General features: G+C 37.9%; 3 protein-coding genes across 3 annotated transcripts; all 3 read left to right on the top strand.

The window, feature by feature from the left end:
* Window positions 1-11,078: 11,078 nt before the first annotated feature.
* Window positions 11,079-13,174, top strand: LOC103429520 (uncharacterized). Its single transcript, XM_008367663.4, has 2 exons — window positions 11,079-11,642; window positions 12,840-13,174. The coding sequence occupies exons 1-2, from the start codon at window positions 11,192-11,194 to the stop codon at window positions 12,890-12,892; spliced, it is 504 nt and encodes a 167-aa protein (XP_008365885.1). The 5' UTR covers window positions 11,079-11,191; the 3' UTR covers window positions 12,893-13,174.
* Window positions 13,175-15,817: 2,643 nt separating this feature from the next.
* Window positions 15,818-17,936, top strand: LOC103429531 (uncharacterized). Its single transcript, XM_008367674.4, has 3 exons — window positions 15,818-16,418; window positions 17,090-17,276; window positions 17,451-17,936. Exons 1-3 carry the CDS (start codon window positions 16,069-16,071, stop codon window positions 17,835-17,837), a joined length of 924 nt encoding a protein of 307 aa, XP_008365896.3. The 5' UTR covers window positions 15,818-16,068; the 3' UTR covers window positions 17,838-17,936.
* Window positions 17,937-21,081: 3,145 nt separating this feature from the next.
* LOC139194788 (uncharacterized) lies at window positions 21,082-22,438 on the top strand. Its single transcript, XM_070819703.1, has 2 exons — window positions 21,082-21,186; window positions 21,584-22,438. Exons 1-2 carry the CDS (start codon window positions 21,082-21,084, stop codon window positions 22,436-22,438), a joined length of 960 nt encoding a protein of 319 aa, XP_070675804.1.
* Window positions 22,439-22,499: the final 61 nt, after the last annotated feature.

Below are 22,499 nucleotides of genomic sequence, written 5' to 3'. Positions count from 1 at the left end.
GTCTCAAATTTGTAAACTCTTGCTTCTTACCATTCATATATGCCGGAGGAATAACTCTTTCTTAAACAATTCCTTAAACAACTCTCAATCAGCAGTTTCCTTTGGCGTCAATTGAGAAGCCTCCTGTTTCCACCAGGATGCAGGTTCAATACTCAGAAACCAAGTAGTTGCCTCGATCCACCTTTCCCAAAAGAAGATTCCCTAGACTTTGCATAACACGGAACGTCTTTTCCAAATGATTAAGCCATCGCTCTGCTCCCTCAGGTCCTTCAGTTTCCATAAAGTGATTCGATTTCAACTATAACAAGTTTCAAGAGGATTCCTTTGAGAAGGAAGGATAATAGACTGAATCACCTTAATAATAGCTTCCTTATCTGAGCTATATCAGAGAAATTAGGCTTACCTGAACGACGTGGCTCTCTAGGAGGCAGTATAGTTCTGACAGAAGACACTAGGAAATTCTAAAGATATACAGGATTGCAACCTAGGCTCTGATACCAAACTGACACACCCTGACCGGAGTCGAGACGTGTTGGCTGTCACATGAGAGTGACGTAGCCATGAGCACAAAGCGGAAGCGATAAAGAGTAAGAGAAATACTAACAATTTAAAACCAAGCGACTAACAATCCCAATTAAGAAAGGATACTAGTGAGAGTTTAAGTGTATAAATACACTTTCAGAGCAATAAGAAAGTCTAGTTGCAGTCAAGTAGGACAATTATTAAGATACAACACTAGAAGGTGAATCCTACTTTTTCGGGATCTGTCAAAACACCGTTGAATTCCTCGTGGCCACCAAACTCTGCTACTTAAGACCTAGAGGGGCAAAAAAAACAAAGTTGAGTGGGTCAGTAAAACACATTTACACGAAAACCTTATTTTCCTTTGAATATACTAACCCCTCGCCGTAAAACAAGTATATAGTTACTTTCCCAGAAAATAGAATACATAAATATGTATATAAATATATCACTTCAAATCATACTTTACATAATCATAATAATATGTATGCCATGCCAAAATATAACAAAGTAAGTAATTCAGGTAAGAATAATTTCATAGAAATATAACATGCTAGTCGGAACCCTTGTGGTGGTCCGTACGGCTGAATTCATAGCTCAAAAGTCAATCTAGCCGGAGTCACTACAATGACCTATAAGGCAATAAACTGCACAAGAGTCGGAACTAAATGAAAAAGGTATGTACGACAATAATGGGTGTAATATAATTATGCTCAATATTACTCTCACATAATAGCTGGGCGATAAATCGCTAGTCACCTACGAGTCGGAACCATAAATAAGGTATGTACGACAAGACTGTGCACTTAAATTGGATCCAATATGAGCATATAGTGCGGGAGGTGACATAATAAACAGGCCAGTATCATATCTCTGGCTAATTCACAATCACCCTAGGTGCAGTTTTATGAGCTCAACATTATTCAATCACATATCACATCATTGACAATTCACATAATCAAAACATAACTCACCTGAGCTTACCTGGGTCTCCACAGCACCATGCGACAATATGCATAACTATGATAATGCATATACTAAAATAAAATATAGGCATTGGCATAGCATGGCATTTAAATCACATTTCCTTTCCATATGTTTTCTGGGAAAAAACGTCAAGTATATATATATATATATATATATATATATATATATATATATATATACTAAAAATAACTGCCCACTCACAGATATGTCGATGGGTCATAGCCCCCGAGCCTCAATTGATTACGCTCATCCTGAGAATAGGCCTCACCTATAGACGTAATAACCGAATAAACGTTATTTAACATACATAACCAACAATAAGTAATAACTTCTCATATATTGCTCAAATTGGGTATATGAATATACCACAGTGACCTACACAACCTTAGGATCATCCCCATATTTTTAGATTATTTTTCCAACCACCCACGCGCCCCCCACGCGCGGCCATGTGCCAGGCACACTGACGGTGTCAACTGACGCCGTTAGGTATATTCCAGAATATTCTGTTTATTCCTTAACAAAACTTAACGGCGTAACCTAACGCCGTTAGAATATTCCGTTAAACTTAACGGAATATTCTTTCGTCTCTACCTTCAGCTCTGGCGACCGTCGCCGTCGCCGGAAAATTGGGTAATTTTCAAAACTCTATAACTCACTCGTTTTTCATCCATTTTCTACGAAATTACCACCAAAATGAAGCTTAGGACATAAGGAAGAGAAATATACCACTTTAAAGCCCCAACGTTGACTAAATCACGCCGGAGAAATTCCACAAAAATTGGCCAACCATTGAGCTCGTGATCCCGACGTCCAAAACACTCCAACGATACACCTCGAGCTTCGTGACAACCTTATAAAGCTCCCTGTGAGCTTGAAATCCCCTAAAAACCTCACAATAATTAGTGCATGAACAGTACCTCATTCGGGGTTAAGGTTTTCACGTGATTTCGAAGTATTTCTTACCTGAAAATGGTATAGATGAACTCAAGAGGTTACAAGGATTCCAAATCTCACCTTTTTACCTTCGATCCGTGCTTGAAAGTTTGGTTTCTAGATCGTCCATACATTTTGTACGGAAAAGAAACAGCAAATCGAGATGGAGGAGAGAGAGAGAGAAGACACGGGGAAGAAAGAGAGAGCTGATGTGTGTGTGTGTGGTCCTAAAGTCACTAACCAAAACTAAGAAAATCTTAGTTCTAATTGGGTCACCAATCCCAAATAATTAAACCAATACATATCACACACACATTATTCAACGTCCAAGGGTAAACTAGTAATTTCACATCAACGGAAATTATTTTTCGGAACGGGCTATCACAAGGAAAGTATAACATTATTAGTTCTTTTTTGCCTTAACATACAATTTGTTATGATATATTAATATGCAATGATGTTAAACATTAATGCATTTTTTTTCCATTAATCTCTCCCTTCAAATCTGCATAGAATTAAATGTCTACATCAAAACTATAATTAGGGGTGTTTTAGGCATCTAAAAAATACAAAATGTATAAAGGCAAACAAAATTAATGAATTTGCTTATGTGGAGCCTAGTCATTGGGTTTTATTCAGATAAAAAGACCATGTCGGGTTTTATGTAATGAAACTTGAGTTTCAAGGGTTAAAGTTGTCACAACCCGTCCTGAATTATTTTATCAATAGTGTAAAATGTCTATTTTGCCCTTAGACGTTGAGATGTGTTGTATGTGACATGTTTTTAGAAGTGGACCAGTATGTTAAGTTCCTAAGTGTTTGGACCCATTTAGGACTTAAGCTTTTGTTTGTTTTGGTTGGTAGCCCAAACTAGGACAACACACACACACCCAAACAACCCCGTTGACCCTTCTCTCTCTCTCATTCTCTTGGATTTCATCCATGTCCGTACAAGTTGTACGGTCACTCTTCAAACTAGCTTCATCTTACTTGGATCGACTTCGATGAGGTTGCTTTTGTGGTATTTGTGAGCTCAGGAGCTCATCCATACCCTTAGTTCGAAGTGAGAGCTTGTAAAACTCGAAAACCAGAGAACCCCAATTGTTAGCATTGTTCATATGATCGTAATTGTTGAATTTTCAGCGAGTTTTAAGGTCATAGAAAGCCTTAAAACATCTTCACGAAGCTCGGGGAGTAACTTTGGAGTGATTTGGACGTCGGGAAGCTCGGGTACGACGAGTTGCAGAGGTGGCCGGATTATCGTGATTTTTCCGGCGAGATTCCGTGGCTTTTAGGGCTTAAAATTGGTAAGGTTTTGTTCTACTCGTTGTAAGCTTCATTGTGGTATAAAATTCATGAGTGTTGGTTGCAAAATGAAGAAGATATGAAGGTTTAAACTTTTTTCCAGTTTTCGGCGACGGCGACGGTCTCCGGCGAACCAAGGAAGACAAAGGAGAATATTCCGTTAAGTCTGACGGAATATTCTAACGGCATCAGGTAACACTGTCAACTTTTATTAAGGTTTTAACGGAATACTCCTAACGGCCGTTAGGCTCAGTTAGGGTTTGGCCGCGCGTGGGGGCGCGTCTGGCCGTGCCTTGGTCGGCGCGTGGGTGGTCGGAAAATTTTTCTAAAAATATGAGGATGTTCATGGTGTTGAGTAGATCACGTTGGTATATTCAAACAGCCCATTTGAGCATTGTATGAGAAGTTATTAACTACTTTTGGTTATATGCTTTAATTAACGTTTATTTAGTTATTTCGCATATAGGTGAGACATATCCTAAGGACGAGCGCCATCAATCGAGGCTCGGGGGCTACGACTCTTCGACATATCAGTGAGTGGGCTTTTGGTTTTCTGTATATACCTATATATTTGAGATTTTTCCCATAAAATGAATTTGAATGATTATACATTTTGAAATGTCATGCATAGTATCTGCCTATTTTATTTATGCATTAATAGTTGCATATATTTATGATTGGTGTTGCGGACACATAGGTAAGTACCAGGTAAGTTCATAAATTAAAGATATGAGATTGCTTTAGTTATGCGAGATATGATGTGTTGCATTGAGAGCTCATAAAACTGCATCTCGGTGTTAGTGCTCCCACCCAGAGTTAGGGCACAGTCCTTCACGTGATGTTCACCTCCCGCACCATATGCTCACCTTGGATCCAAGTTAGGTGCACATGCTTGTCGTACATACCATTATAAGTGGTTTTTACTCGTAGGTGACCCTCGATCATTCCCACAGTCTTCACGTGATCGTAGCACTAGAGCATATTTATTTTACACCTAGTCCTGTCATACAGACCACTTTAGGTGGTTCCGACTCGTGTGCAGGATTTGATATGGTTGAGATTGGTTATGAGCTATAAACATAGCCGTGCAGGTCACGTTAAGTGGATTCGGCTGATATGATATCTGGCATTGACATATTTTAACTGGACTACTTATGGCATTTCATTTAGATACTTTGGCATGGTATATTTCTATGGATTTTCATCCTGAGCATGATTTCTGTTATAACATATATTATATTTTCTGGGAAATTATACAGGTTTTACGGCGAGGGGTTAGAACTTTTGAGAAATGAAATGATTTTGAAAAGCTTTATTTTTGCCCACTCACACTTTCTGTTTTACGCCCATCCAGGTTTTAAGTAGAAGTGCTTTCGTGGCTTACGGGGATTTCGACAGTGGTTCTGATAGAACATCATAAATGTAGGATCACCCTTGGATGTTGTATAATTAGTATTTGTCCTACCTGACTGCACTTAGGGTATTTATGCTCTGTTTGTGTATGTCATACTTAATCTCGCACTAGCACTTTATCTTAGCTAGTAGTGCTAATAATTTGGTTTTTATTCACTCGTATTTCTCTATATCAATTTTGCTTCCGTACTGTGCACATGGCTACGTCACTCTCAAGTGACGGCCAGCACGTCCTGATTTAGGTCGGGGTATGTCAAAAGTTATATTTTCAGTAAAAAATATACACTACTATTACTAACTTGGCTAAGTTCAAATATGCTCTTACATGCCTCTTGTAAAACAATTACTCATATTTTGGGGTTCCTTTAATTGTACTAACACTAAGTTGTACGAAAAATAAATAGTTAAGATTATAAACCGTTTAAGAAATTAACAACTATGTTTTGTTTATAAAAATCTAATAATACTTTTCAACGATTAAATTTCATATAAAATTCGTTCGAACATACTATTGTAGCCGGACCCGATATACACTTCAAAGGATGAATAATATGGAATAAGAAGTGGCGCATGGGACCTGCAAAGCAACTACGTGGGGCCTATACTCACACTAGATTAGTGGATTTTATTCATTGTCAACAGTCAATCACTCACAAGATATGTCTGTAGGTGGGGCCCCAGGGGGCATTTACCAGGTAACTTTTAATCATTGCCTCGTAAAATTTTCATGTTCAACGCAGGTTTCTTCTTTCACTATTCGAGTCTTCAAGGGCAAAATAGACTCATTATTTAGTAGGATTATAAAAGCGCTCATTATGTGGGTGACTTGATCATTCTTATTTTTTGTTGATCCAGTTGTTCTGTTTGGTTTATTTTATTGGTGGTGATGGCCTTGCAATGGACACGCATCAAATTTGGTAATGACTACCAGTTTCCTTTTTAATTTTAGGGTTTATGTTGTTTTTCAGTTTGGCCTTTTGGGCTTTTATGTTGTATTTATTTTTTTTTACTGCGCTTGTATTTAGTTTGCGGGATGTCTTTTGAGCTCTCCTTTTCTTGTACTAGTATGTTTTTTTTTAATGGAATGGATTATGGAAGTAACTTAGTTTGACAAAAAAAAATAATAATAATAATAAAGACTAAATGTTAGAAGCCTTGAGTGGTGGCAGTGTGAATAAGTGCTTATTTATACTTATAACAATACATAATTGCATTGAGATACATAAATTACAAGATAAAATGAAATATAGATTAAAGTATTAAGTATTCGACAAGTCTCGTACAATTTATTTAACAAAAATAAAATCAGAAATGAAAGTTATCGTTTTTCTGTCTAAATGAGAGTCACAAGTCTAGGAGGGTGCTTAAGAAGGTCTAGGCGCATTTTCTTAATTTTCAAACCCCTAGGAGTTAATCGGGACGGTAACTAGCCGCTTAACGCCTAGGCGGGGATTTTTCGAACAATGATTGCAATTGGTTTTATAGCGATACATCAACTTTCTTCACGTACACAAAATATGAAGAAAAAATTGAGTGGTAATTCACTCTCGTACATCATTGTAGAAACCTTCAGTTACACAGCACGTGTTAAATAATTCGAATTATGATGAAAGCTCGTAACACTTGTTATGTTTTAGCTAGATAAATGTTTGCCACACGCAATGTTCTAAAAAGTGAACTGGGCGCGCATCTAATGCTTCACGATTTTTAGAACATTAGCCACATGACATCAAATGAAAAAATCCCTACACAACCTTTTTTTTTCTGTAGATCAACATGAACTTGACAGTAAAAGAAAAAAAAAGGTACGCAGCAAGTCTGCAGTTGTTGCCTATATATTCACCATCCCTTCCCGTCTACAGTTGCAGAATTCATATGAGGGACTTTCAGGATTCTAACTTTTCCACTACAGATGCAGCCGTTACTCTCTAGTTAATTAATGTATACTCCATTGGTTCATATGGGATTGAACAATTTTTTATATACCCTTACGCACAGTGGCGAAGTCAGAATTTAACAACAATAGCGTCACAATTTTATCAAAAAAAATTCATTGGATCATTTGGTTGAGCTTCAAGTGGGTATCTACCAAATTATGCCGCATTTTGTCGATTTATGCGTAGGACTATCAAGTGAGACTTTTTATCGAACACTTGTTGCACACCATAAGGTCACGCACAAGAAATAGGAAAAGAACGACGGATGAAAGAAAGAAAAAAATTTACAAATAACTATACGGGGCTCGGGGGGTTGCACAAAAGAAGCAGCAGTTTGTAGTTCAGTGTTTTGGCTCTTTTTGCAGTTTGCCACAATTGTGTTATGTGGAGTTATGAAGCTATTGAGGTCACAAGCAGCTAATGACTCTATGTTAGCTTCGTCACTTCTTAAATGCTAATGGTCGCACTCTTCAATTATAATTTTTAGATGGAAGTATTTATTCAGTGACTCTTTTCTACATTTAGCTGCTTGACCTGCAAACGCAAATAGACTCTGACGTTATAGTATGTTACTTTGGGTTGGTTATTAATTAATCGAAAACGTTCAAGTATCGTTTCCTGAATTTTGATTTAATTTGATATTTGAATTAAAACTTGTCACAATGTGGATTAATGATATTTTTGTGTAACACCTTTTGTCCAAAATAAAAGGATTTTAAGAGCAAGGAACCAAAGTTATAACAATGTGACAAATCTAAGAACCAAAAACTCTAATTAGTCCAATTGAAAGACTAGTATTTTTCTAATTATTAGTTTAGTTAATGAAATAGTATTCATAATATGTAGTCATACTTTCTTTGTTGTCAATTTTTATGATGAAATGGCCAGGAGGAGGTCCTTTGGCTGAGCTGTTTGCACCACCTAGGGATCTTTTGTGGTACATTTTTTGTATTTAAATGAAGATTGTACAAACTACCAATTTTTTTCTTTTATTTTTGGCACTTTTTAGTCTTTAGTTGGCTTTTATTAAGAAAAAAAAAAATAGTTAACTACGAATCATTTGGTACAAAACGATGGTATTCTTAAAATTTTATTATACAATGTGAAATCATGTATTTCGTAAAGCTAATTTTGTTGCGGATATTGTTACGAATTTGGGAATATATCAGTCGTATATGGTCTCTTTAATCTTAAAAGCGTTGTTACTTACCTTTTTTTATTGTTACTTCTTTTTTAGTTCTGTTATTTAGGTTTTTCACTAGAAAAAAACGAAAAGAAAATATTTTCAACAATATAAATATACAGTGATATTATCAACCATGAGTTAACAAGAGCAGACCTATTCAATTGCAAGGATGGACAACTCCCCACCCAGCCTTGAAGAAAATCTCCTTATAGGTATTGGATTTTGCCCATCCAATAATTGAGCAAGGCAGGGTGCCACAGTGCTACACACAGGGCAGATCTATTCATAGACTTGGGTGGTTTCGGGACCATCCGAAAGTCCGAAAAGATGCTGGTAAGGATCTCTGATGACCACCCAACGGTCTGGGTAGATGATGGAAGAGAGAAGACTATTACGGTTGTCTAGATGTTGTAACAGAAGCTTTGAACCAAGAAGAAAGATCTATTTTCAGACGAGGAGGAATATGAAGAAACCACCATGGCTCTGCTGTTCTTGGATCTTGTTCTAACGAAGAAGAAAGACTATCAATTCCCTAAGTGACCAACTCTCCATTCTTTTTTTATAATTGTTATCCAATTAGGTTGTGCCACCTAGCATTTTAATTAATAAAAGGATGATGTATTACTCAACCAATATGTTTGATGCTGTTATTTTTCTTTTAAATTCACTATAAATTCATACAACTTCTGAAAAATATTTCGTAAAGTACTACGAACTCATAATCACTAGAACTTTCATCTCATACCATCAAATTCATTAAAATACTAAAGGAAAATTATGATATTTTTTTATATGTTAAATAATAAACATAAATTCTCGAACAAGTACCATTTTTTTTAAGTGTAAATAGGCATTTATTTATATGATATATAATAAATTTACTTAAATCATCCTAGTACGCAAATGCCCGTCTAGGTGCATAGGGGCTACACTCGAGCCCGCCACCCAATTAGCGTCTAGTGTACCTTGATTAGGAACATTCGATGTTAGAATCCTGGATCTGCCACTGACTATACATCCCCTTTTCTACCTGAAATCAACAATCATTTTCAACATTTTTTTCTCTATTTCAAACTCCTTTCACACATATTCACCAACTTCACTCAAATTTATGCATCCAAATCTTTCGTTCAATCATTCAGATGACACCATTAGGGGTGGGTTCGGTTTAATTCGGTTCGGTTTTTTGCCAAAACCGAAACCAAACCGAAATTTCGGTTCGGTTCGGTTCATTTTTTTTTCGGTTTTTTTCGGTTCGGTTTTTTTTCGGTTCGGTTTTTTTCGGTTCGGTTTCGGTTTTTTGTTTTTTTTTTCTTTCAAAAAATGAAAAACATTGAAATTTTAAATTTTAACGTATCCAACACAATCATAACACAAGCATTCTAACTATAATCAAAGACAATGAAAATAAACATTTAAAGTTGAACTAAAATCATCAATCAAGTCTTCCAAAGTCCAAACTAACAACATCACAACACAAAAATCGTACAAATGACTTAGAAAAGTTAAATTGTATGATGTTGTTCAAAGATCAGGGTTGTTTGCTTGTAACTGCATGTTGACAACTTGATTAGTAAAAGAAATGCGTGGGTGGATTTATTTAGTGTGTGTTGGATTCTTTTCCATCACAAATTCCCTAAGTAATCTACCCGAAATAAATGTTTATAGATTCTGTTACATGTTATATGAGAGTAGATTTGGAAAAGAAAGCTGAGACAAAAGTAGACAGTGCTATGGAGATGGATGTAGGTACTTCAGGATGAGGTTTGGCTCCGGAACCTTATATGGGGGATAAATAATAGGTTAGGGTTTAAAGTTTTTATAGGACTTTTTTTTAATATTTTGAGCTTAAAGTTTGGCAACACATTGGGTTTAGCATATTTTAACTTACAAATTGGGTTTAGAAAATAATATCCAAAACAAATAATTAAATAAAAAAATTAATTTAATTAATTCGGTTCGGTTCGGTTTGGTTCGGTTTCTAGATCACTAAAACCGAACCGAACCAAAAGAATTCGGTTCGGTTCGGTTTTTTCAATTCGGTTCGGTTTTTTTGTTCGGTTCGGTTTTTTCGATTTCGGTTCGGTTTGGTTTTCGGTTTTTTTCGGTTTTCGGTTTTTTGAACCCACCCCTAGACACCATTGCTAAGACTCGCCCACCAACAAATAAAACTTAGGCAAGAACGTCTTAAAAACTTTTAAAGACGTAACTCAGTTAAGTTGTACCTACAAAAGCTTGCAGATAATTAAACATTAATTTAATTTCAAGTAAAATATTTTAACTAAGACTAAAATAAGATACATGATTAGTAGGTAAGAAGAAAATGGAATAGATATTTATTATGGTTATGGTGTAGAATGTATAATTGTAGATACACTTGGCTAGATACAACTTTAAGAAACAATTTAGTACGTCAGCAAGCAAGACAGCCAATAATAATAAGGTGCTACAGTACAAAATAATTAAGCCCTTGCCCCCGGGAAGGGGATCTTTTCTGGATTCCTTCTACCAAATTTATCTCATCAATCAATCCAGATCCTTAAAACTTGATTTAACGGTTAAAGTTATTATAATTTTTAAAAAAAGTTTTTTATTTTTAACCGTTGAATCAAAATTCAAAAATTCGAATTGATTGGTATGGTAGATTTAGTGGAAATGATTCGAAGAGTAACCCTTTCTTGGCCCCCCATCACCTCACACAAACAAAGCAATCACCAACTAGGGCAATATAGTAACTTCACTACACATGCTCTTTAATAAACAGTCTTTCTACTTTCCAACTCTACCAGTCCTCCTTTAATAAACAGTTTTCCAACTTTCCAACTCTCCCAGATACATATCATCGCCCCTTAAAACCCTCCAAATCCTCTCTCTCTCTCTAAACATTTTCCATCCAACCACCATCATGTCCCTGTTAAACACCCACTTCTTCTCCTCCTTCCTCAGAGTCTTTCCATGGACCTTTCTCCTCCTTGTCTCTCTTCCCCTCTCTCTCTCCTCCACCAACATCCACGACCTCCTTATCTCCCAGGGTCTGCCACCTGGCCTCCTCCCAAAGGAGGTCAAGTCCTACACTCTCTCAGACAATGGGGAGCTCCAGGTCTTCCTTGATGCCCCATGCCTCACAAAATATGAGAACAGGGTTTTCTTTGAGAGCGTGGTGAGGGCAAATCTCAGCTATGGCAGCCTCATTGGGGTTCAGGGTTTGTCTCAGGAGGAGCTCTTTCTGTGGCTGCCGGTCAAAGACATCATTGTTGATGATCCAAGATCAGGTCTCATCCTCTTTGACATTGGGGTTGCTCACAAACAGTTTTCCCTCTCACTCTTTGAGGATCCCCCTGACTGTAAACCCTCAGGTAATCAAGTCTCGGAAGATGACTTCCGCACACCCTTATTATTTCAGTCCGTTGATTTTTTATTAATTTATTCAATCCGATGACGGATAGACAGAAGTTTGTAGGTGAAGAATAGGGTGTGCAGAATCACTTCTCTTAATTTAATTATGTTTTATAAGTTTTGTTTCTGCAGTTATTTTGTAACATGTGCTGCAGTTTCTATGGATATTGGTTTCTGTTATTTTTTGGTGTGCTGAACACTTGAACAGTTTCTTTTGGATTTTAACGCATGTCATGTCTCATTTCTGGTCATAAATATTGCAGAGACAAACATGTTAGTGTTTCAGATGATGGAGAGAGAGATTTGTTTTTTCATTTGTTGTTCTTTGTTTGTTTTATAACTTTTATTCATTAAAGAGAGATTTTTTCTTTGCCCCTTTTTTCTGTTCCTACACATGATGTATCCAAATTTCCCTATAAACAATACAAAAAATGATTATATTGCTAGAAATTTCCTATATAAAAACAAAAGAAACAAACTTTTGTTGTTGGCTGGCTGATCTTTTGAGGGAATTGTTCTACATAGTTCAATAGTGTAGCCCCTAGGCTTTTATCTAGTAGCATTCCATATCGAGAGATTATATTTACACATCTAAAATTACTTCTCTCACATCTTTTTAATTTTTTTAATATTTTCTACACACCATTAACACTTGATAGAAAAATATTAAAAAATTAAAAGGGTGTGGAACAAGTAATTTGGGATGTGTGAATATAATCTCCCTTCCATATTACGGATGTGTACTAGCTTGTGGACCAAGGGATCTGGACCGTTCGATAGAGAGAGAAAGATATTCAAACTATAAAAGTTTTTAGGTTTTTGTGAAGTGGATTAGTGTGATAGGCTAATAGGGCCGTATGATTTAAATTGAGTGGTCATGATCTCTTAGTATGCGCTCTCTGGACACAGATTTAAAGTGGATCTCAATCCCCATATTATGAGCGTAGTACTAATTAAAATCATATAACTTATACAAGCGAGAGTTTAAAATACTGTGTGAGTACGGAGATTTTTATACGGGTGCAAGAGGACAAGTACAATCATGACCAACTGGACAAACTCACGTTTTCTATGAATACTACATCCCTAAGAGTCTGCATGTAAGATGATGGAGTTGATTCTTGAGCTCCTAACAATAATCATGTGACTGTTTGCAGGTGTGTTGAAGAATCATGTGAGGAAGGAGAAAGGCTTTTGGGGTCTGAGATAGGGAGAGGAGATGCCAACTTGTTTCCCAACTTTGTCCTCTTCTTTTTCTTTAGAATATTAATGCAAGTTTAAATATTTTAATTAGCACTAAGTAGGAGCAGGTTGGCTTGAGATTGTTAGAGGGTTTTGAGCAGGAAAAATGGAGGAGTTTGTAAAAAGGTGTCAGATGTGAACTCCTGGAATCAGATTAGCGGTTCTAATTAATCTTCTAACTTTTTTTGTTAATTCCATATCTACTGTCACTTAATCTTGTTTAAGCAAAGCAAAGGATCAAATTTCTTTATTCCCTTCGGCTAATTATAATATCTTTTCATGTTTAAATTGGCACGGCAAGAATTATTGTTTTCAACCAATATTTAATAGCAATGTTTTGACCTTGTTTTATATATTATCTTCTGATTTTGTATTTTAGTTCGCAAATGTGACGTAAATGATATTTTCTATTAAACTAATCTCGGCCGAAGCTGCCGACTAGGCATGGTATACGTATACCCATTTAATTAAAATGGAGATGATGGTGAATATTCATGGGCACTCATTGATCATCCTTGTAACTAATTCCGAGATTTTTTAGTGTGATCGATATACGGAGTGGTACATCACTTGTCACTATATAAATGATAAGATATGTGTGTTAAAAAGTTAATAACTTAACAAGTAAAATTTTTTACCATTTATATAAAAACACGTGGTGTATTATCATCCATGTTCCAGTCACAATGAAAATTTTCTCAGCCAAACTCTCACTTGGAGAAAATTTTTATTCTATTTGGAATACGGATGATACATCATGTGTAATTATAGAGAACTTTAACGAAAAGCACTCAGTACTGTTCACTTTAACGAAAAACCACATTTTTACACTGAAAAGTCAATCCTGGTACTATTTACTTTACCATTTATTTTGTCCTTATCATTAAAACTCAAAGTTTTCAAGCCCTTTTCATTAGTTTTCCTAATTATATAAGGGTAGGGAAGTTTAATTTTTTAAATTGTTAATTTTTAGCACAATTATCTCACCACATAATAATGACATATGATGTACTCCCGTATTTTGGGCACAATGAAAAATCTCTCATCACCTAGGTAGTAAATGTGCTACTTTGAAACCATCAATCTGCATCCTAATCTGCATCCAAATTCAAAATTATAGAGGCTAATTATTCAATCTTTTGTTTTGTTCTCTTAATGAAGATGGTTTGAAAGAAATAATAATGGTTTTGTTCTCTTAATGAAAATTCAAACTTAGATGAGTACGGTGAAGCATACTGCATTAGCCAACTTAATTAATTCTATGATAATAGTTTTGGGTACTATCATTTGTGTTTCATTGGCAATGAACTCTTTGAAACGGGCGTCATTTTCCTAGTTATTTTGCTTGTGTACGTTTGTTTTGAAGTTCGTATCTCGTCGTTCTATGTAAAAACAAGATGATGATATTTTGATCTTGTTATTACTTAGTAGTATTCATCTTCACTTGTAAGTGATAAGTTTTAGGTTCGATTCTTATTAAAGACAAGTTTGAACTACATTATTGCTAGCACATTGTGAGGTTTACCTCACTCCCTCACCTCCTTAGTGTAAATAATATCGTTTGTTAAAAAAATTTGTTGGATCACACTGTTGTTATTGGCATTTGGCAATTGGCATGAACATAGTTGAGATCAGGACCGGGCCTTCATATTTTAAGGGTCGTGCGCGACAACGATTAAGAGACGACGTTTACATATATAATTTCCCATTTCAACTTTGTCGACCATTTTAATTTTTTTTATTTTTATATATATACAAACAATAATTAACAAGAAGTGATTTGAATTCGGAACTTCGGATGCAAGAAAAAAAAACCAATTGAGTTATAAGCTCTTTACAACTTATCAACATTTTAACCATAAAAAAAGCTAGATGAGTAAAATAAAAATATGTCTCCTTTCTATGATATTTTGGTGGGGATGATTTCTCTCGTGTATGGATATGCTGGATCCTCTCTGAGAGCATCAACCATGGTAGTTTTGGCAGGCTAGGTGATGGAAGAAAAACTTGGGTTTGTCGACTAATCATTTGGTGCAGGAAACATCATTTTAATTTATTTATTTTTCTTTTATCTATAAACCAACTTAATTGCATGATCAAGGTATGCATTTCCTCTCGCATTTGCAGATAGCGTATCTTCACCAAAGTTTATAAAATATGATGCTCTGAGGTGCTATTTGCAAAGAAAAGCTCAAAGGGCAATGGGGATAGACCTCAATGATGATGGCCTCAAACCGTTGAGTTCGAAATGGATCGGCCCAACTCCTCTAAATTTTAGTTTAAACTTTAAAGAACTTTAAAGTTATTGGTATTAAGTGGTTTTTTATGCCACTTAATGATATCACTTGTAAATGAGAAATTTTAAGTTCGATTTTCGTCAAAAGCGAATTTGAACCATAGTATTGTTAGTTCGTTGTGAAGTTAAACCCACCGTCTTTTCCCCTTAGTATATATAGTATATTATTTGTTCAAAAAAATGCGCCCTCTATTGCTTCTTTGATGTCACATGCGCTATTAAATTTGATTATAAATCTCTATTATGCATTAACATTCAATAATAAAAAAAATATTAAAATTGAGATTTATAGAATAAAAAAAATTAGCAGAAAATATTATCTCTCCCATGTAGGTTAGCATTCAATGTAACGGAATTAATAGAATTAGGGCAATATAAAGTGAATTTTGAGTTTTATATAGTAAAAATATAACTTTTGAGTTTCAAATAACAAAATGGGATCCAAAATCGAGCTCCATGAGCGAAGTGGAGGGAATTATGAGTTTTAGAAGTAAAATTATAATTTTTAAGTTACAAAGACAAAATGAGATTAAAAACGAGTTGCAAGGACGTAGCTAAAAGTAAGCTTAAAACCTAGGTTTTCCTTAGTTCACAAGTAAACGCAAAAATATATTAATAACCACGTGGCAGCCTAACGGCGATCATCAAGGATAACAGTGCCTGAGTCCAGAGACAATAAGGAAATTCCTTAATCCTCTCTCCTCCACAAATTCTTATAAATCCCGATTATCCTCCGATAAACGTCAATCGGAAAGAGAGAGAGAGAGAGAGAGAGAGAGAGAGAGCGCGCGAGAGGTTTCGACTTTCTACTTTCCAGGGTTTTACCACACTCGCAGCCACAGAAAACTATGGGAGGCAGCGGAGTCATGAGGTCGGTGGCGAAGGTGGCCGGGATCGGCGGCATGATCCGCGGCGCGCCGGCGGTTCCTTCGCCGACTGGTCATTCGGTCCGCAAGGCCTCAATTCCCGTGGCAGCGACCCTCACGGCTCAGAACTACGGTGGAGGTGAAGTGGCAGCGATCGGGAAGCCTGCGTCGGACGCGGTCGATGACTTCGTCGACTGGCAGGTGGTCGGCGCCGGAGAAGATGACCTGGTGATGTCGGGCGGCGAGCCGATGCCGAGGGTTGTCTTCGATGCTGCGCCGAGCTTCAAGGAGGCCAAAGAGGCCACCGCTGAATTGAAAGATGCCCTCGATAAGTATAATTCTCCGCCAATTCAAATGATAAACTAATTTAATTGTTTTGTTTATTATTTTCCAATGAATTTCCATTCTTTTTTGTGTTGTTTGTGTTATGCTCTGTTTGGTTAACGAGAAAAGAAAATTGCAAAATTATGAAAATCTACTTTTTTTTTGCAATGATTGGAAATTTACATTTCTGCTCTGGTATTGTGGAATTGCTGTGTTTGAATTACAAATTGCCAAATAGAAAGAGAATGTTTGACATTGTGTTTTTCTAGTTTTTGGGAATTTTCATTTGGGATATATTTGTATTTGTAGAAGCCGATTTTGTTGTTGAACATGAATGGTCGAAGAAATTAATTTCCTTTTTTTGGTCGAATGTGGAAGAAATTACTTACTGAAATGGTTTTCGGTGCCAAGAAAATATATTTGAGTTTATTGGTTTTTGAATGGAATTAACAATTTCTTGTTATCCAACTGTGATGTGGTTGTAGTCTTGTACACGTCTTCTTGATTTCGTATTTTGGGAGATCAGAAGTTTTCCCCCTTCCATAAGCGCAATCGGTTGCACTGTTACGAGGCGCCAAATTTATAAGATTGAAAGAGTTTTCCTTCATTTGGTTGATGTTTATGTATAATCTGTAGACTAATGTTGGCTCTATCATGCGTTCCGTACATGAACTTTCAGGGTGTATCTTTCTTCGCCCAAATCTACTGATTTGGGGGAACCGTCTGCTGCTGCTGATGCGGCTGGGCTGCCTCTGATAAAAAACCCTGAACCTGAGGAGATGGAATCCCTACTTCTTACTAGGACTTCAGTGCCGAAACATGCTCTTCATGCATTTGAAATGCTGAGTAGAAGTTCTGAAGCTCAGGTATTTGATTCAATCCCTTGCCCTTTCCGGGATCCAGTTACTTTGAACATGAAATTTAGCATGTGTCTTTTCTTCTTAAAATGTCAAGTGCTTTAAGCTACCCGAATTTACGATGACTGGCTTCGTACGATTTGTTAGGGGACTTGATTTATTTTCTTGGTTTCGTGCCCCCAGAATGTTGTTGCTTCAATTACAAGTGACCCGAATATCTGGAGTGCTATGATGGAAAATTCTGCGGTCAAGCAATTTATGGCCAACAAGAACTATAATCTTTACACGGAAGAGCATGCTGCAGATACTTATCCAGCTTCACCCAAGAAGCTTGAAGACGAATCAGAGAAATCTGACAGCTTGGAAGATATGCTCGGTGGTTTTATGCAGAAAATCAAGCTTACAGTGGATAAGTGGGTCAATGATTTGTCGTCATTCATCCAGAACATTTTCGAACCCCCTGCAGCTGAAGCTGAAGCAGACGGAGGGAATACAGGTGCGGCTGTAGCATCTGCGTTCATGGGACTGGCGGTTATGGTTGTTATGGTGGTCTTGACGAAGCGTGCTTAGTTAATTCTAGCTCAATCTGCCGAAAAAACAATCCCAAACATGCGCGTCTTTGCGTAATGAGCGTTTGTGGAATAAATAAAAAGCAATTTGATGCCCTAAGTATTGCTACTAGATGATCAATATGCGTACATATTTCTTTAGTGTACGTGATTTTTTTTTTCTTTTCAAATACAGTATCAGGAAGTACCGCGTATGGAACCTCGATATTGATCGTTAAGCAACGGAGAAGGTAGTGACATAATATGTATAGCTTATGCAGTTTCGGTAGTCTGGATTTTTGTGATGGTTCACTTTTCTGAGAATGTTTTGTGGTCAGATTTTCGTTATGATTTATGCATTTAGAATGCTTGATCTTGACTAGTTTGGCGTCTTAGGTTGGGCTTGCAGATGCTTTTAACAATGCTCTAAAATTGCTCACACGTTAGACGGTTAGCTACTGCCTTGATTAATTCCTAATCGCTCAAAAAATGACAAACTTTGAGAAACGTCCTAATTAAAGTGCATGGTAACTTTTTATTCTCCAAATCTCAGGAATAATACAGGTTTTTAGTTTTAGACACTCGGTATTACAGTCTGGTAATTTTTCTCTTCACTTGTAAATGAGAGGTCTTAGAATCTCGTAAATGACGAATTCAACACTAAATTAGGTTATCCATTATGTGGCTTACCGAGCTCTCCCTCCCCTTAGTATAAGATATGTCGTTGTACTAAAAAAAAAACATACAAGTGTTTAGTTAACCATTTTACCCTCGTTTATTTTATTTTCTTTATATTGAGGGGGAGAATCGAACATAGGTAAACGTCCTTAAACACCATAAACGAAAATATAAGGAGTAAACAAAGTATTACTTTGTTACATTTGGTTGTGGGTTACTTTTGACTAGTTAAACTATTTCTCAAGGCTGGAGGATCTTAGATGCTATACAATTGGCCCCAGTACCTTGAAAGATTTTTGAACTCCTCTGAGCTGCTGGATCTGGACTTTAATGGTCCAGCTTTTACTTGGCGGGGCACGAGAAACGGTTCACTGGTGGAAGAACGTCTGGACAGGGGATTATGTAATAGGAATTGGCAAGATATTTGGCCAAATACGACGGTTACTCACGGGACGGTTTTGGGATCGGATCATTGCCCGATTATTATCCAAACCGAACCAGAAGCTAGGAGGGGCAGGAAATTGTTTCGCTTTGAGGCGTTCTGGGCTAAGGAAATGGAATGTAAAGAAGTGGTGAGGAAGAGTTGGGATTGTCGGGAAGAAGGGTGTGCCCAAGTGAGATGGCTAAAAAAGATTAATGACTGCCGGTCTCATCTTATCCGGTGGAGTCAAAATAAATTTAAGATGAGGGGCTATCAGATTGACTATTTGTTGGAGCAACTGGGGGAGTTACAAAAAAATTGGGGAGCGCATAGAGAGGAAATTATAGAGAAGTCTAGGTTGATTGATACCCTATGGGCGCAGGAAGAGAGTTTCTGGCAACAAAGCTCTCGGATTAAGTGGTTAAGGGAGGGAGATGCTAACACCAAGTTCTTCCATCAGACCACGCTTCAACGTCGCAGAAGAAACAAGGTGCTGAAAATTAGAAACTCTAATGGTGACTGGGTGGAAAACCCCAATCAGGTTAGAAGACTGGTGGACGAGCATTTTATGAATACTTTCAGGTCTGGGGGGGTTCGGAACTAGGGGACAACTCTTGACTGCTTAACTCCGACGGTGACAGAAGAGATGAATGCTATGCTTATGGCGCCAGTCTTGGAAGAGGAGGTCAAAGATGCGGCTCTAAATATGGGTGGTCTGAAAGCTCCGGGCCCTGATGGTTTTCAAGGGGTGTTTTATCATACGTTCTGGGAGAATATTGTGGGGGATGTAAACGATCTGGTCCGCTCTATGATTTTTGGGCAGGACAGCCCTAGAAATTTAAACTCCACCCACATTGTTTTGATTCCTAAGGTGCAGAATCCTGAGATGGTGTCGCAGTTCCGTCCCATAAGTCTATGCAGCTATTCTTACAAGATTTTATCCAAAGTGTTGGCGAATCGTTTAAAGCCTATCTTGACAGAAATTATATCCCTTATGCAGAATGCGTTTGTTGCGGGTAGACAGATACAAGACAATATTGGAATAGCCCATGAAGTGTTTCAATTCCTGAAAGTTCGAAAAGCAAAGCGCAGGTTCGAAGTTGGTATTAAGCTTGATATGCAGAAGGCTTATAACAGGGTGGAATGAGACTTCCTGGATGCAGTCATGGAAAGGATGGGCTTTGGGATTTTGTGGAAGAAGCTTATTATGGGTTGTGTTTCATCAGTTAACTTTGCGGTCATTCTGAATGGACAACCTGGTGAGAAATTTGCTCCTTCTCGTGGTCTTCGTCAGGGAGATCCCCTATCGCCTTACTTATTTCTCCTGGTGGGTGAGGTTCTCTCCAGAATGATTCAGGGGGCTGTTGAAAGGAGACAATTGGAAGGGGTGAAGTTGAGTGTGTTTGGTCCGGTCATCTCACACATTTTTTTTGCGGATGACACGTTAATCTTCCTTAAGGCGGATAGGAAGAATTGTAATAACTTGGTTGACCTCCTAAAAGATTACTGCAATGCCTCTGGGCAAGCTATTAATATGCAGAAATCTAGTGTTTTCTTTGGGTCCAACGTTCATTCGACTTTGTCTGAAGAATTGGGAAACATTTTGGGAATGACTGTTGTGGAAAACCCGGGTACCTACCTGGGGGTGTCTGTTATTTGGGGTCGCTCGAAGAGATAAGGATTAGCTTATGTGAAGGGTCGGATCTTGGGGAAGTTACAAGGATGGAAGCAAAGCATGTTATCTAAAGCAGGAAATGAGGTGTTGATCAAGGCTGTTGTCCAGGCCATTCCCGCTTACCCTATGAATATTTTTAAGTTTCCTATTATCCTATGTAAGGAATTGGATGTTTTGATTGCTAAATTTTGGTGGGATGATGCTAGTGGGAGACGAAAAACTCATTGGGTATATATGGAGACTATGGGCTTACCAAAACATTTGGGTGGCATGGGTTTCAGAAACTTCCAGGATTTCAATGATGTTCTCCTTGCCAAGCAGTGTTGGCGTTTGATTGTTGAACCTGACTCGTTGTGGGCTCAAGTGATGAAGGCTCGTTATTTTCCGAATTGCTCCTTTCTGGATGCTACCAAAGGCGGCCGCGCTTCTTGGGCCTAGTCAAGTCTTCTGATGGGAAGGGATTTGATTCAAAAGGGGGCTCATTAGCAGATCATGGGTGGGGAGGAGGTTCGTCTATGGATTGATAGATGGCTGCTTGCGTTACCGTCGAGACATCCATCTCCCTCGGGTGGTGTTTCAATGACCAGGAGCACAGGGGTAAGTTCTATAATTTGCCCATCTTCCAAGACCTGGGACTTTGAGTTTCTCCTGCCCTTCCTGTCGACGGAAGAGTGTGCGGCAATTAGAGATAACCCAATTGGGAACCCTAGGAGGAAGGACCGATTGGTTTGGGCGTCTAACAGAAATGGCAGCTATTCGGTCAAGTCGGGTTATTTATGGTTACAGTTGCAATCCCTTTCGTTGAGAGATCATCGTTCCCCCCATCACTCGTTCTGTGCCGGAGTTGCTGTGGAAGGGAATCTAGAGGGTCAAGGTGCTGGCTAAGGTTAGACTTTTTCTATGGAGCTCTCTCCACAGCGCTTTAGCTATTGTGGTTGTGCTGTTTCGAATACGTTATTCTCCAACCCCTATATGCCCAATCTGTCTTTGTTAGGAGGAAACTATTGAGCATCTTTTTCTTCTCTGCCCATGGGTCAATTCAATTTGGTTTGGTGGGGCTCTTAAGTACAATATCCAGTTGGGGAGCTTCTCTAGCTGGGGTGTTTGGCTGCATGTTGTCTTCACTTCTAATTTGGGATCTTTGGCGAGTAAAGACTGGGTTCAGACTTATGTGGTTGTCACGTGTTGGCATATATGGAAGTCCCGTTGTGATTATGTCTTTAACCAGGTCCCTATCATTCCCTCTAAGGTTATTATAGGTATCGGTATTTCTGTTGCTGAGTTCTTTAATGCCAGGTTGGTCCTTGAGAACTCGCAGACGGTGGATCGTGGTTGGGTCAGGCAGATTTGCAGGTGGACCCCTCCTGTCTCCCCTTTTGTTAAACTGAACGTGGATGCTAGCTGGTCTCGGTTGAATAATTCTGGGTTTGCTGCGGTGGTGGCTCGGGATGCTAGGGGGGATTTTATTGCTGCAGTGAGGTATCCCATTTTTGCGTCTTGTGTTGCGATGGCCGAGGCTTTGGCTCTGCTCCGTGGTTGTGAGTTAGCGGTCTCCTTGAATTTTAGCTCGGTCATTTTTGAATCTGATTCTCTAGAATCTATTTCATGTCTTTCAAATTCTCTTCTGAATGGCAATTGTGAGGCTTTCCCTATCTTGGCTAATGCTTGGGATTTGGGTGAATCTTTCCAGAATTGTCGCTGGTCTTGGGTCCCAAGATCGGCCAATATGGCGGCAGATTTTCTTGCATCGTTTGGTAATTTGGAGATGTGTAATGTTGTTTGGATCAATCGTCCCCCATCTTCGTTGATTTTTGTCCTGAACAATGATGGTTTACCTTGTCCTCATTAGTTTCCCCTTTTGGCAGTGTAGAGGGCAACGCTTAGCTTTGCTACTGCATCCTCTTTGTTGT

The sequence above is a fragment of the Malus domestica genome, chromosome 03 (genome assembly GCF_042453785.1).
Source record: "Malus domestica chromosome 03, GDT2T_hap1".
In the NCBI taxonomy this organism is placed as follows: Eukaryota; Viridiplantae; Streptophyta; class Magnoliopsida; order Rosales; family Rosaceae; genus Malus; species Malus domestica.
The sequence above is the reverse complement of the archived record's forward strand: the minus strand, read 5'-3'. Positions and strand labels throughout refer to the sequence as shown.